This window comes from Ailuropoda melanoleuca, chromosome 19 (assembly GCF_002007445.2).
Source record: "Ailuropoda melanoleuca isolate Jingjing chromosome 19, ASM200744v2, whole genome shotgun sequence".
Taxonomy (NCBI): domain Eukaryota; kingdom Metazoa; phylum Chordata; class Mammalia; order Carnivora; family Ursidae; genus Ailuropoda; species Ailuropoda melanoleuca.
This window is the reverse complement of record NC_048236.1, coordinates 5979498-5993165: the sequence shown is the minus strand read 5'-3', so window position 1 is coordinate 5993165 and position 13668 is coordinate 5979498. Positions and strand designations below refer to the sequence as shown.

Sequence of the window (13668 nt, the reverse complement as noted above, 5' to 3'; positions counted from 1 at the left end):
GCCCCTGCATCTATGTTTGAGAGAGTTGCTTACTTTGCTCACTCTAGGAGGCAGCGTCCTACAAAGGAAAGAGGGTGATCTTAGAAGCCTGAGTAAACGTTTGATATTTTATTCATTTGTTTAGTTTTTATCTGTTTTCAACACTCACCACCTACACACACTCCTCGGTATTTGGAAAATTCCCTTCCCCGAGTTTACTGCTCTTTAAGGTGGAGCTCACTGTCCCCACCTCCCTTGGGGCGGAGATGCAGCCATGTGACCCGGACTCAGCCAATCAGACTGCAAAGAAGCAGGTGCCAGTGGACCCCCAACAGGCTGGCCAGGGGTGACCTCCAAGACATNGGGAACACAAGCAGGGGGAGTGGGAGAGGAAGAAGCAGGCTCCCAGCAGAGGAGCCTGATACGGGGCTCGATCCCAGAATGCTGGGCTCACGCCCTGAGCAGAAGGCAGATGCTTAATGACTGTGCTACCCAGGTGCCCCTGCATCTATGTTTGAGAGAGTTGCTTACTTTGCTCACTCTAGGAGGCAGCGTCCTACAAAGGAAAGAGGGTGATCTTAGAAGCCTGAGTAAACGTTTGATATTTTATTCATTTGTTTAGTTTTTATCTGTTTTCAACACTCACCACCTACACACACTCCTCGGTATTTGGAAAATTCCCTTCCCCGAGTCTACTGCTCTTTAAGGTGGAGCTCACTGTCCCCNACACAAGCAGGGGGAGTGGGAGAGGAAGAAGCAGGCTCATAGCGGAGGAGCCTGATACGGGGCTCGATCCCAGAATGCTGGGCTCACGCCCTGAGCAGAAGGCAGACGCTTAATGACTGTGCTACCCAGGCGCCCCTGCATCTATGTTTGAGAGAGTTGCTTACTTTGCTCACTCTAGGAGGCAGCGTCCTACAAAGGAAAGAGGGTGATCTTAGAAGCCTGAGTAAACGTTTGATATTTTATTCATTTGTTTAGTTTTTATCTGTTTTCAACACTCACCACCTACACACACTCCTCGGTATTTGGAAAATTCCCTTCCCCGAGTTTACTGCTCTTTAAGGTGGAGCTCACTGTCCCCACCTCCCTTGGGGCGGAGATGCAGCCATGTGACCCGGACTCAGCCAATCAGACTGCAAAGAAGCAGGTGCCGGTGGACCCCCAACAGGCTGGCCAGGGGTGACCTCCAAGACATCAGGACCAGCAACTGTAGTTCAGCATTTGCTGCCTGACATTGGCCTGGTGAGCTGTGCTATCTGTGCCCAGGGAAGTGGGGAGGAGCACTGCTGTCTAGTTCTGTGCTCTGGTCTGGGAATTGTTCCTGGCGCGTCCCCTCCCAGCCTCCAAGCCAGAGAGACCTTCCCAAAGATGATCTTGTGAGATTTAATAAATCCTCTTTCTGTTTCAACTTGTTAAGAGTGGGTTTCTGTAGAGCTCATGGGCCGGGTTAATCACTCCGAGCCTTGGTGTCCACCTCCATACAACTGAAAGTAAGAATGCCCAAGATTGTTTTAAGGACTAAAGCTAATGTACATAAAATGCTTAGCTCCATAGGAGTTTGCCAGATGGTAAATTTTACTTGCGTCATAAAGAAGAGTGATGTCTTGTGCAAGTGTCTGCGCAAATGATTGATAGAAGATGCTCGGTAAGTGGTCTTTACAAGCGAGGATTTCAGGGCCAAGTACTGATCACGCAAGAAAAGAAAAAAAGGGAGGAGGAGGAGGAGTGGAAGGGGAAGAAGAAGAAGGAGGAGGAGGAGGAGCAGGAGGAGAGGAAGGAGAGGATGAAGGGGAGGAAGGAGAGGAAGAAGGGGAGGAAGAAGAGGAAGAAGAAGAGGATGAAGGGGAGGAAGGAGAGGAAGAAGGGGAGGAAGAAGAGGAAGAAGGGGAGAAGAAGAGGAAGAAGGGGAGGAAGAAGGGGAGGAAGAAGAGGAAGAAGGGGAGGAAGAAGGGGAGGAAGAAGGGGAGNCCTGCTTCTCCCTCTCCCTCTGCTGCTCTCCCTGCTTGTGCTGTCTCTCTCTGACAAATAAATAAATAAAATCTTTTTAAAAATTTATATATATATATTTATATATATATAAAATCAGTGATTACTAAGTACTATTTGGATGATTTTATTTTTGATGAATTTTTCTAAATGAGAAATTTCAACATTTCTTAAAGTTCTTGACTAGTAAAGATTAAAAAGTATGGTTTAACTGTATTTTGTTATAAAATGAGTATAAAATGACTCTTTAATGTCAATAGTAATTTGAATGGACTTCTCCCCAGTAAAAATAAAGGGTTCAAATTTTACAAATGACTATGATTATAAAATTAACTAAGAATTTAAATGATTTTTATGGCAAATTCAGGCATTAATTGTTCTTTTAAAATCCAATAGAGGATTCTCATTTAGAGAGTAATGTAGCTCTGTCTCTGAGTTCCAGAGTATAAACAGTCAGGATAACCTTTTGTTTTCTGTGGGCAAGAAGGTATACTTTTCTGTTTGCCTTCTGGTTTAATTTGCATAGTCAAAATGTAGGTTGTCTGGTGATCTCCTGAGAGCAGATTAAAAATACCAAGTTTGGATTTAAAATAACATTAGATAATAGAAGACTCATCTTTCCCTAGTGGAGGTAATAGGGTAATGGAGGAAATAAAATAAGCACAGAAATTATTATACAAATTATACAGACTCTGATTGTATCTCTCAAAAAGAGATACTGAAAAAAGTACACTGCCCAGTCATAGGACAGAAGTTAGGGGGAGAGTATGTCCAGAAGGGTTTTTAAGTAAATGTAGCTCTTGACTTACTTCTGATTTGTTTTCAGTTTTTACTTAGGGGTGAAAAAGATCATTCAAAAATGCTTAATGGGAATCTGCATTACTACATACTCCTAGATTATAACTTCCTAAAGGATCTGTTACTACTGGTTTCTCTTCCCTTTACAAAAAGATTTTATCATGTCATTCCCGTTAATAACTCATACATTATCCAGAGAAGCGTTTCCCAGTTGGCAGCCTGCAGATCCCTAGGAATTTATGAAAGTTCATGGAGGTTGCTGAGGGAAACAAAGGAATGTCAGTAAGAGACAGACATGTTTTTTGGAAGGTAGAAAGCAGATGGGAGGAGAAACAAGCTGGCCAGAAACAAGCCTGCTGTCCCCTCTACAACTTAACTTGTCTTGGAGGGTCCAACCAGTGTAATAAGGAAAAAAATCATTAAGGTGATGACCCCTATTTTTCCACAGTAAATATGTTACCAGTTTTCCTTTCTTTTTTTTTTTTTAAAGATTTTATTTATTTATTTGACAGAGAGAGAGACAGCCAGCGAGAGAGGGAACACAAGCAGGGGGAGTGGGAGAGGAAGAAGCAGGCTCATAGCGGAGGAGCCTGATACGGGGCTCGATCCCAGAATGCTGGGCTCACGCCCTGAGCAGAAGGCAGATGCTTAATGACTGTGCTACCCAGGTGCCCCTGCATCTATGTTTGAGAGAGTTGCTTACTTTGCTCACTCTAGGAGGCAGCGTCCTACAAAGGAAAGAGGGTGATCTTAGAAGCCTGAGTAAACGTTTGATATTTTATTCATTTGTTTAGTTTTTATCTGTTTTCAACACTCACCACCTACACACACTCCTCGGTATTTGGAAAATTCCCTTCCCCGAGTTTACTGCTCTTTAAGGTGGAGCTCACTGTCCCCACCTCCCTTGGGGCGGAGATGCAGCCATGTGACCCGGACTCAGCCAATCAGACTGCAAAGAAGCAGGTGCCGGTGGACCCCCAACAGGCTGGCCAGGGGTGACCTCCAAGACATCAGGACCAGCAACTGTAGTTCAGCATTTGCTGCCTGACATTGGCCTGGTGAGCTGTGCTATCTGTGCCCAGGGAAGTGGGGAGGAGCACTGCTGTCTAGTTCTGTGCTCTGGTCTGGGAATTGTTCCTGGCGTGTCCCCTCCCAGCCTCCAGGCCAGAGAGACCTTCCCAAAGATGATCTTGTGAGATTTAATAAATCCTCTTTCTGTTTCAACTTGTTAAGAGTGGGTTTCTGTAGAGCCATGGGCCGGGTTAATCACTCCGAGCCTTGGTGTCCACCTCCATACAACTGAAAGTAAGAATGCCCAAGATTGTTTTAAGGACTAAAGCTAATGTACATAAAATGCTTAGCTCCATAGGAGTTTGCCAGATGGTAAATTTTACTTGCGTCATAAAGAAGAGTGATATCTTGTGCAAGTGTCTGCGCAAATGATTGATAGAAGATGCTCGGTAAGTGGTCTTTNGAGGAAGAAGGGGAGGATGAAGGGGAGGAAGAAGGGGAGGATGAAGGGGAGGAAGAAGGGGAGGATGAAGGGGAGGAAGAAGGAGAGGATGAAGGGGAGGAAGAAGAGGAGGAAGGAGAGGAAGAAGGGGAGGAAGAAGGGGAGGATGAAGGGGAGGAAGAAGAGGAAGAAGGANCAGCATTTGCTGCCTGACATTGGCCTGGTGAGCTGTGCTATCTGTGCCCAGGGAAGTGGGGAGGAGCACTGCTGTCTAGTTCTGTGCTCTGGTCTGGGAATTGTTCCTGGCGTGTCCCCTCCCAGCCTCCAAGCCAGAGAGACCTTCCCAAAGATGATCTTGTGAGATTTAATAAATCCTCTTTCTGTTTCAACTTGTTAAGAGTGGGTTTCTGTAGACTCATGGGCCGGGTTAATCACTCCGAGCCTTGGTGTCCACCTCCATACAACTGAAAGTAAGAATGCCCAAGATTGTTTTAAGGACTAAAGCTAATGTACATAAAATGCTTAGCTCCATAGGAGTTTGCCAGATGGTAAATTTTACTTGCGTCATAAAGAAGAGTGATGTCTTGTGCAAGTGTCTGCGCAAATGATTGATAGAAGATGCTCGGTAAGTGGTCTTTACAAGCGAGGATTTCAGGGCCAAGTACTGATCACGCAAGAAAAGAAAAAAAGGGAGGAGGAGGAGGAGTGGAAGGGGAAGAAGAAGAAGGAGGAGGAGGAGGAGCAGGAGGAGAGGAAGGAGAGGAAGAAGGGGAGGAAGAAGGGGAGGAAGGAGAGGAAGAAGGGGAGGAAGAAGAGGAAGAAGAAGAGGATGAAGGGGAGGAAGGAGAGGAAGAAGGGNTGTTAAGAGTGGGTTTCTGTAGAGCTCATGGGCCGGGTTAATCACTCCGAGCCTTGGTGTCCACCTCCATACAACTGAAAGTAAGAATGCCCAAGATTGTTTTAAGGACTAAAGCTAATGTACATAAAATGCTTAGCTCCATAGGAGTTTGCCAGATGGTAAATTTTACTTGCGTCATAAAGAAGAGTGATGTCTTGTGCAAGTGTCTGCGCAAATGATTGATAGAAGATGCTCGGTAAGTGGTCTTTACAAGCGAGGATTTCAGGGCCAAGTACTGATCACGCAAGAAAAGAAAAAAAGGGAGGAGGAGGAGGAGTGGAAGGGGAAGAAGAAGAAGGAGGAGGAGGAGGAGCAGGAAGAGAGGAAGGAGAGGAAGAAGAAGAGGAAGAAGGAGAGGAGGAAGGGGAGGAAGGAGAGGAAGAAGGAGAGGAAGGAGAGGAAGAAGGGGAGGAAGAAGAGGAAGAAGGGGAGGAAGAAGGAGAGGAGGAAGGGGAGGAAGAAGGGGAGAAGAAGAGGAAGAAGGGGAGGAAGGAGAGGAAGAAGGGGAGGAAGAAGAGGAAGAAGGGGAGGAAGAAGGGGAGGAAGAAGGGGAGGAAGAAGGGGAGGAAGGGAGAGGAAGAAGGGGAGGAAGAAGGGGAGGAAGAAGAGGAAGAAGGGGAGGAAGAAGGGGAGGAAGAAGGGGAGGAAGAAGGGGAGGAAGAAGATGAGGAAGAAGATGAAGAGGAAGAAGGGGAGGAAGGGGAAGAGGAAGGAGAAGGAGGAGGAGGGGGAAAATTATCATTATTTATGCTACCTTTGGATCCAGGATTGTTCCAAACACCAAGATGAAGAAGCCCTGAGAAAGACGGAAGAGAGAAGAGCCATTTTAAATACCAGTACTCATCAGTTCCTGTTGTGGTAAAAGACAAACCAAAAAACCCACCTAAAATAAAAACAATTTATTAAATCTTTGACTCTCTTAAGGTCACAACACCTAGATTCATCCATTCGACGAATATTGATTGCACATCTTCCATGTGCCAGCCTCTGTTCTAGACACTTGGGATACCTCAGTAAATCAAACAGACCAAGGTCCATGATTCATACCAGATTATGGGACTTTCTTTTTAAATTGGGCAAAATAAAAGTGTTTTGCATTTATCAGGAGCTCACCAAAATGTTTATCTCACCGGAATATAATACTCGGAGTAAGAGTCACAGAAGATGTTACCATGGACAGCAAGCAGCCTTGCAGTCCTTGCACAAACTATAATGAAAGAAACTTCCACAGAAAAAAATCAAAAGCAGCTATGCTCAGCTTCTGTTAACACTCTCTACCTCCTTCCTCCATCCGCAACCCAAGATTGTTCCAAACCTTGCAAAGAAAAATCAAGTGCATGGGCCCTCAGAAGACTCAGACACAAAACAGATTGAGCTTCTAAGCACATAACGTGTGCTCAGAAACTGACACTCCAAATCTGAGGACATGGAGGGAATGCCTTAGCCCCCAGATCCCTTACCAGCCATACAAAGACAGACCCCATTAAAGTCAAAAGGAAGCAGCTCCTCTATAGGAACAGTTCGTGTGAGCTGGCCCAAAACCACCCTGGAAGAAGGAAGGAAAAGCATTCGTCCCATTTTCAGACAAGGAGAAAGAAACTCAAGAGATTCAACTTTTATAATGTGCGAGATAGCAGCATGCATTAGACAGTTTCTCCTGAAGGTGTGGCTGCTCGTCCCGCCTCACCTGAGAAGGGGAACGAGATAATGCCCTTTGATTAACAAGGCATCCCCTTGTTAAGCTGCTTTGATTTCATAATTGAATGTGAACGCTTACCCAGGCAGAGGTCTATGAAGACACATGGATTTAATATGAATGGCGTCATAAAGATGTTGCAAGCCGGTGGACCCCAGCAAGAGCAATACCAAACCCACTGCTACCTCTGTTAAAAAAAAGCTTACCTGAGAGGTGGAGGATATCACAGGGACTGGTGCTGGCCATGAAGCTCATCCTTTCCCCCAAACACACTAGATGTACCTATCCATTCAGCCAGGCCAGCAAGCACTCCAAAGCTTGGCGAGATTGCTTTTCTGCGTGACACTCTCAGCCTACAAGATAACTATTGAAATCTGTCACTGTGCCTACCAAGAAAATGTCACAGATGGCATGGCCCATTAGGTTACAAAGCGTCATTTGTATAAAGATATGTGGGCAAAAACATCCAGGCCTGGTTTCGATACTAGGAATACATTTTAAATCAGAATCTCCATGAATTTTGCCTAGGAATTAAATTTTTAAAATATCTAGAAACCATGACGTTAGCCTGTTTCCTCTAAAAAAAAATACATCCTTCTGGCTAAAGGACAAAGAGGAATTTCTCTCCTTAGAAGATTTCCAATTTCTCGAGGTTAAACTAAGTATATTCCTATCTGCAACACTTGGCATAATGCCCAACACAAAATACTCAATAAATGTGGTGACTTTATTCATGTGTGTGCCTGTGTTTAGATCTGTGTGTGTGTTTAATGGTTTTATTATGCAACCTGCATTTGTACAGTCATAAATATGTAACAGGGAAATATTCCACTTTTCATTGGTCCCACCGTGGGAAAAGTTATGCAAAATATCATTCAGAAAATTTGAATAAATTGTTAATCAAGGGTCTAGTATCTGATTGATAAAAAATTCACTGGTGGCAACTTCTTTGCGTTTCTTTTAGTAGATAAAGCACAACTTGAACAGATAAATCTCAAGGTGTTCCCCCAAATTTTAAACTATACGCTTTATTGTTAGGGAAGGAATGTTCGTAACCCCCCACCAAAATGTGTCTGTTAAATCCTAGCACCCAATATGAAGGTATTTGGAGGCATGACTTTGGGAGGAAATTAGGTCATGAGGGTGGGGCTCTCATGGACGGGATTTGTGCCCTTATAAAAGAGGCCCCAGAAATCTCCCTGGCCCATCCTGCTTGTGATGTTATAGTAAGAAGATGACTATCCATCTATGAGGCAGGAAGCGGGCTCTCTCCGAACACTGCATTTGTGTGTGCCTTGACCTTGGACTTGCCAGCCTCCAGAACCATGAGAAATAAATTTCTGTTATTTATAAGCCACCCAACCTATGGTGTTTTTGTTGCAGCAGCCCAAATGGACTGAGACAGTTACTTTTCTCACACAAAAACAGCTATGAGGGGATCCCCAAACCTTACCCAGCCCACAGTTACTCTCAGTAAATACGAGAGAGGATACCGACCAGGAGCTGTGGATTACACAGTGAGCAGTCAAGTCAGCAACTGACTACATACTAACAGTTCCCTAGCAAGGGGGGTGGTTGAGTTTAAAACCAATGCGGGTGCTCCCACATGGCTAGGACCGGGAAACCTCCAGAAGAGAATTTCTCCTACATCTTCTGGACCTCGCCATGTGTTCAGGGGACTCTCTTTTCTGTCTGCTCGAACAGCACCAGCTGCCCCCCATCTTGGTTCATCCTGAGACTCTGCTCTCCCTGCTTCCTTCCTCTCACTTGATTGTGTCCCCCACCTCAGCAGATCGATGGCTCTCCTTTCTTCCCTCCCACACTGGGCATCCCGAGGACGCCCTGGCCCACTGATACTCTGGGAAATAGCAATAACCAGCTCTCCTAATTTGTAGCACTTGTCAGTCTCCCTGGTTAAGTACTCCCACCCTGGCTAATTTAAATCTAGCAATGCGACATCACCAAACGTGGAGTTAGGAAGCAGTGGGCACATCATTATACAGTGTTTCCACCGTACAGATACAATAGGTGCAAATAACCTCACAAGCATAGAAACATGTAGACAAATAATTAGGAAGTAACGCATTTTGAGAATGTAGGTCCTTACACAAAACCTTTGTTTTATTTAATTATAAGTTCACATATTTAATTTTTAATGAGGACAGTTTGCAAAACTCCTGAAAATAAGAAGTCATTTCTCTTGAGCCAGTACAAACCAGCTCCAGCATACCAGTGCCTACAGCCTGCCCCAGTGTCTACCCTTCACCTGCACCCTGCTCTCAGCTTCTCACCTTCATCAGTATTTAGATGAGCTCCACCCTCCTTGGCAGGAGTCAAGGAAGAAAATGAATTGAAATTATAAATTGATCCTGTCATGACAGATAAAGGAGCTCATGGTACCAAAATGCAAATGCTCACAGCCTAGTCCAGAGCAAAACTCACAGGCAAGATGGCCGCGGGGAGACGACGCAGGGAAATGCAGAGAAATAGATACATGAGGCCCTTCAGGGCTTCTGACAAACAGCCATGGGATGCGCTGAACAGAAATTTAAGAACACTAGGTGGTTATCCCAGCCCTATCTGTGACTAGCTGCATAGCCATAGGTAAACATGGGTAGCTGTATAACCATGGGTAAAAGCTATACAAAAAATGTAGGATGTGGGATGCCTGGGTGGCTCAGTCAGTTAAGCGTCTGCCTTCAGTTCAGGTTATGGTCCCAGGGTCCTGGGATCGAGTCCTGCATCGAGCTCCTTGCTCCACAGGGAGCCTGCTTGTCCCTCTGCCTGCCACTCCCCTTGCTTGTGCTCTCTCTCTATTTCTGACAAATAAATAAATAAAATTTTTAAAAATAAATAAAATAAATGTAGGATGTAATTCACGTTTTCTAGAATAATGCACAGAAACAGAGATTCAAAAGATGAGGTACCCCTATTATTATTAACCTTGTAAACCAAGGCATCAAAATGCTTATTGTAAAACAAAATCATTTATACCTCAATTTTGAAAGATAAAGGAGAAAACATTTGACTTCAAATCTCTATTATCCATCAGGTAAAACATTTTTCTTCAAATAAACCTACATTCAGAAAAAAGGATTATTTTAAAGGTCATTAGAAAAATAAAAGCTTTCTTATCAATTAGTTCCTATCTACATATTTAGCATTCAGTATAATAAACTTTGGCTTATTGGTACGCAGTGAAAGAAAAAAATGAAAAAAATTTTCGGTAAGGAATTATTGAATATGAAATACTATACAGCCATTAAAGAGACATATTTATACACAGTAACCTAGTAAGAGGCTACCATGTATTTTTAAATGGAAAAGTAAGGTGTGTAATAACATATTTTTAACCCCTAGATGATGTCAAAATATTTGTATATAAACATAAAAATTCGGCAAGGAGACACATGAAACTGCGAACATTGCTTAATTCATAGAGGTGAGAGAAGAGAAGGGAAATTATTTATCTTTAATATCATTCTGTATGACTTGCCTCATTAAAATAAGATGGCGTCCAATGGGAACTAAAAATTCTAAATGGAAAGAAATACAATAAAAGTGCACATTTTAATACTTCTAGTTAGGTACCTAGATTTTGGGGAAGTGGTGATGTTTAATTTCTAAACAGGAGCGGCTCAGCCTTACCGTTGGGCTATTTATGATTTTTAAGCCATTTTGGTACTTGGTGCCTTCCCACTCAGTGTTTTATTTCATTTTCCTAACACCCCTATAAGGTGGGCAATACTATACCCATTTTTTTAAGTGAGAAAAATGTGGCTCAGAGAAGTTAAGCAAATATCCCAAGAGAACGTTACACATTAGTAAATGAGAGAGTCAAGATTTGAACCCAGGCCTTTCTGGGGAAAAAAGTTTACTTCCTGACTCACTGCACTACTCCAAATCTATTGTAAATACGATTGCAGAAGGTCTTGATAACAAAACTTCTTCCTGAATTCTCCCACTTAGTACTGGGTCAGTAGCATCTAGACTTACCTGGAAGGCATTGAGCAAGGAGAAGATAATGTGGAAGGCCAGGTTGCTGTCATCGATGACGGTGGCAATCCCGAATCCCCAGGTCAGTCCCAGCAGCGGTGTGAGGATGGCAATGTTCTTACTGATTCTCAAGATGGCTCTCACTTCCTGGAACATGGAACTGCCAATGGCGGCTCGCTGGGTCTTGACAATCACCAGTGTGACTGTGATCAAGTTTACGACCACAATGGCCAGGGCTGGGACCACAAAGGCCAGGAGGGCCTTGGTCATGTCCCAGTTGAGCCAGCAGGCCTCAGGCCGTAGATAGCCTTTGCTGGGCTCAGTGGCAGCAACCGTGATGATGGCAATGAGCAAAGGGCACCCGTAGCCAACTGAAAAGAGAGCGGCCACCAGGACTGACTTGGGCAGTGTATGGAAAACAATCAGGATTCCATAGAGGATAAGGAGTGCCTTGGCAAGCATCCAGAAAAACACAGAAAGGTAAAAGAAATGAACAAAAAATGTGGCTGCCACACATGCGTTGTATTGTGTCATGGGACCACTAAGAAAGGAAGCCACAATGAACCACACGTCTGCCATCAGCAAGGTGGCTGCGATGTTGGCGATGCACACGTGGCGTAAGTACGAGATCTCTGTCTTGGTCACTTGGCCCCAGACCAAGGCCTCAATGGACAAGCAAAGGATCAAGCTGCAAATCGAAATGCCCAGGCCTATGTACGTGATATGAGTCAGGATCGGGCTCTCCAAGATGTGGGGTGACATAAGAATGGAGAAGGAGGTGAACAACTTGCTTGGCCTACATTTGCAAAAAGCTTGCTGGGAGTTTTCTTGAATCATTTGACAGGCCTGCTGGTCCCATCTGCTCTCCAGGGAGTGGCCAGCCAACACACTGTGTCCTCCTCTCCTCTGACTTGCTGATCTTTTCAAAAATCAGTGAGATTCTTTTAAGTTCCTTGGGCAAAATGACAGACAAGACAAGCCCATTCACGGTGACGTTTTCCAAAACACTGGCTTCTAGGATGGCCCCGAGAGTCGGAAATGCAATGCTGACAGCCTGGGAAGGGGCAGGAATCTTCTGAAGTTCATCTCTACTGATGAGTACCCGTCCAGTGATCTCACTGCCCGTGTCGTTAATTCTCATTGAAAAAGTGAAATTCTTCCCAGAGTTGTCTCGGGATATGGTGGCGCCCATAGTATGAATGAAGACATCTGATATGTCAATGGGATACTTGCTTATAAATAGCTTTCTTGCAAAGGAATTGACCGAGTGTAGCAGGACACAGCTGCTGTTTCTTTCAGGGATGAAGGTCCAGTTTGAGATGCTTCTGCTGTTAAGAATGTGGTTGGCCATGGTGCTATAACTCTGCCAAGGAAGAACCAGCATTAGTACTGAGCTGCCAGGACAGTCAAGATTCACTTTTATACAGTGTGGTCCTCCAACCAGCCGCCTAGGCATCCCCCGGGAACTCCTCAGAAGGATGGAATCTCAGGGCCCACCCCAGACTTAGTGAATCAGAATTAGCATCATGATGAGATCCCCGGGGTACATGCAGGCCACCGAAGTTTGAGCTGGAGAACACAGCGAGGAAGGAATTGCCCTCGTGTCATGTATGAAGCATCTGCCTGTGAGGCAGGCAAGTGGGCAGCCTTCCCCAAGCTCACTGAATCATCGGTTCCACTTCACACCCTGGTGAAGCCAGCCACTTGCCTACCCTGCTCCAAGTGCCCGCCATGCAATGAACATCTATGAAGTCCCAACGGTGTGCAGGACCCTGGACAGGAGCGTGGCAAATCGAAATTTGCTGCCAGAGGCTGAACCTCCTTTTTCTCCTCTGCCTCAAAGATTGAAAATAAAAGAAGTGAATCCAGGTCCACTTTCACACTTCCTGCAGCACACACATATGGCTGTTTTCTCTGCATTCAGTTATTTTCCATTTTAGCAGCCTGTTCTGACTCACAAGGAAAAGTAGGAAAAGTCTCTCTCTGCAGGAACCAGAGTGGTTCTTAGGCATTTTCAGTAGCCAAAACAGACGTTGGGAAAGCTTAGTCCCGTGTCAGATCCAGCACCCCATAAGTGCTGTGTTTAAATGCGTTATTGGCTGTGTTCACTTTGTCCATTCCTTTGTTTATTCTGTGGTGAACATTTACTGAGCGTTTGTTATGCCAGGCATCACAGACACCGACGTGAAAGACCCAGCGAACCTGCATTCCTTTCCACCAAAACATCATTCTACCGAATCAAGACCCCTCACCTGCATCTTCACCTCGTCGACACCTGTCAGCAGTACCGTGGATATGTTGTGGAGAAGCTGTACGATGACAGCAATGTTTCCCGGGATCCGGGGGGACTGCCGAATGTTCCTGAGTACACAGGACAAATCCTGCGGACACTTTTGCATCAGCATGTCTGTGATGGTCTCAGAATTTTTGGCATATTCATTTATGACTGTATTTCCTCCGAATGGTTGAACCGAATATGAATTTGTCTAAGAAAGGGCAAAAAGAAAGTTTGTGTTAGGTTACTTTTGCTTTTGAATATGAAAGTAGCTTTAATAAAATTTAGGATAGCCTTATCATGCAATTGTACATTGCAAAACGTTTTTCAATTTTACATTTTCATAGTCACATTTGTTATGGAATAACTTGCCCTATTACCAAGGTATATGAACAGAAAACCAAAGTTCCAGGTTGCCAGCTGCTGGCTCCTAAACCCTCCCCCTCCAGAGAGCACGTGTTTTCTTTAGCATTCAGACCCCTTCTGCGGATACACACCGTATGTATGTCCTGTGCCTCTGATACATTTCTAGTGTCATTGAAGCTTATTTTTACTAAGCGTATTTTTTTTTAAAGATTTTATTT

The 13668-nt window shown here is 44.5% G+C and overlaps 1 protein-coding gene across 1 annotated transcript in view; it reads right to left on the bottom strand.

Moving 5' to 3' along the window:
• The window catches only part of ADGRF2 (adhesion G protein-coupled receptor F2), a 31462-nt gene that overhangs the window by 8822 nt on the left and 8972 nt on the right, over positions 1-13668 (bottom strand). The window contains exons 5-6 of the mRNA XM_034648151.1: positions 10810-11584; positions 5872-5913 (exon numbers count right to left, since the gene is read on the bottom strand). Coding sequence (XP_034504042.1) covers positions 5872-5913; positions 10810-11584 — 817 coding nt within the window. The remainder of the gene's footprint in view (positions 1-5871; positions 5914-10809; positions 11585-13668) is intronic.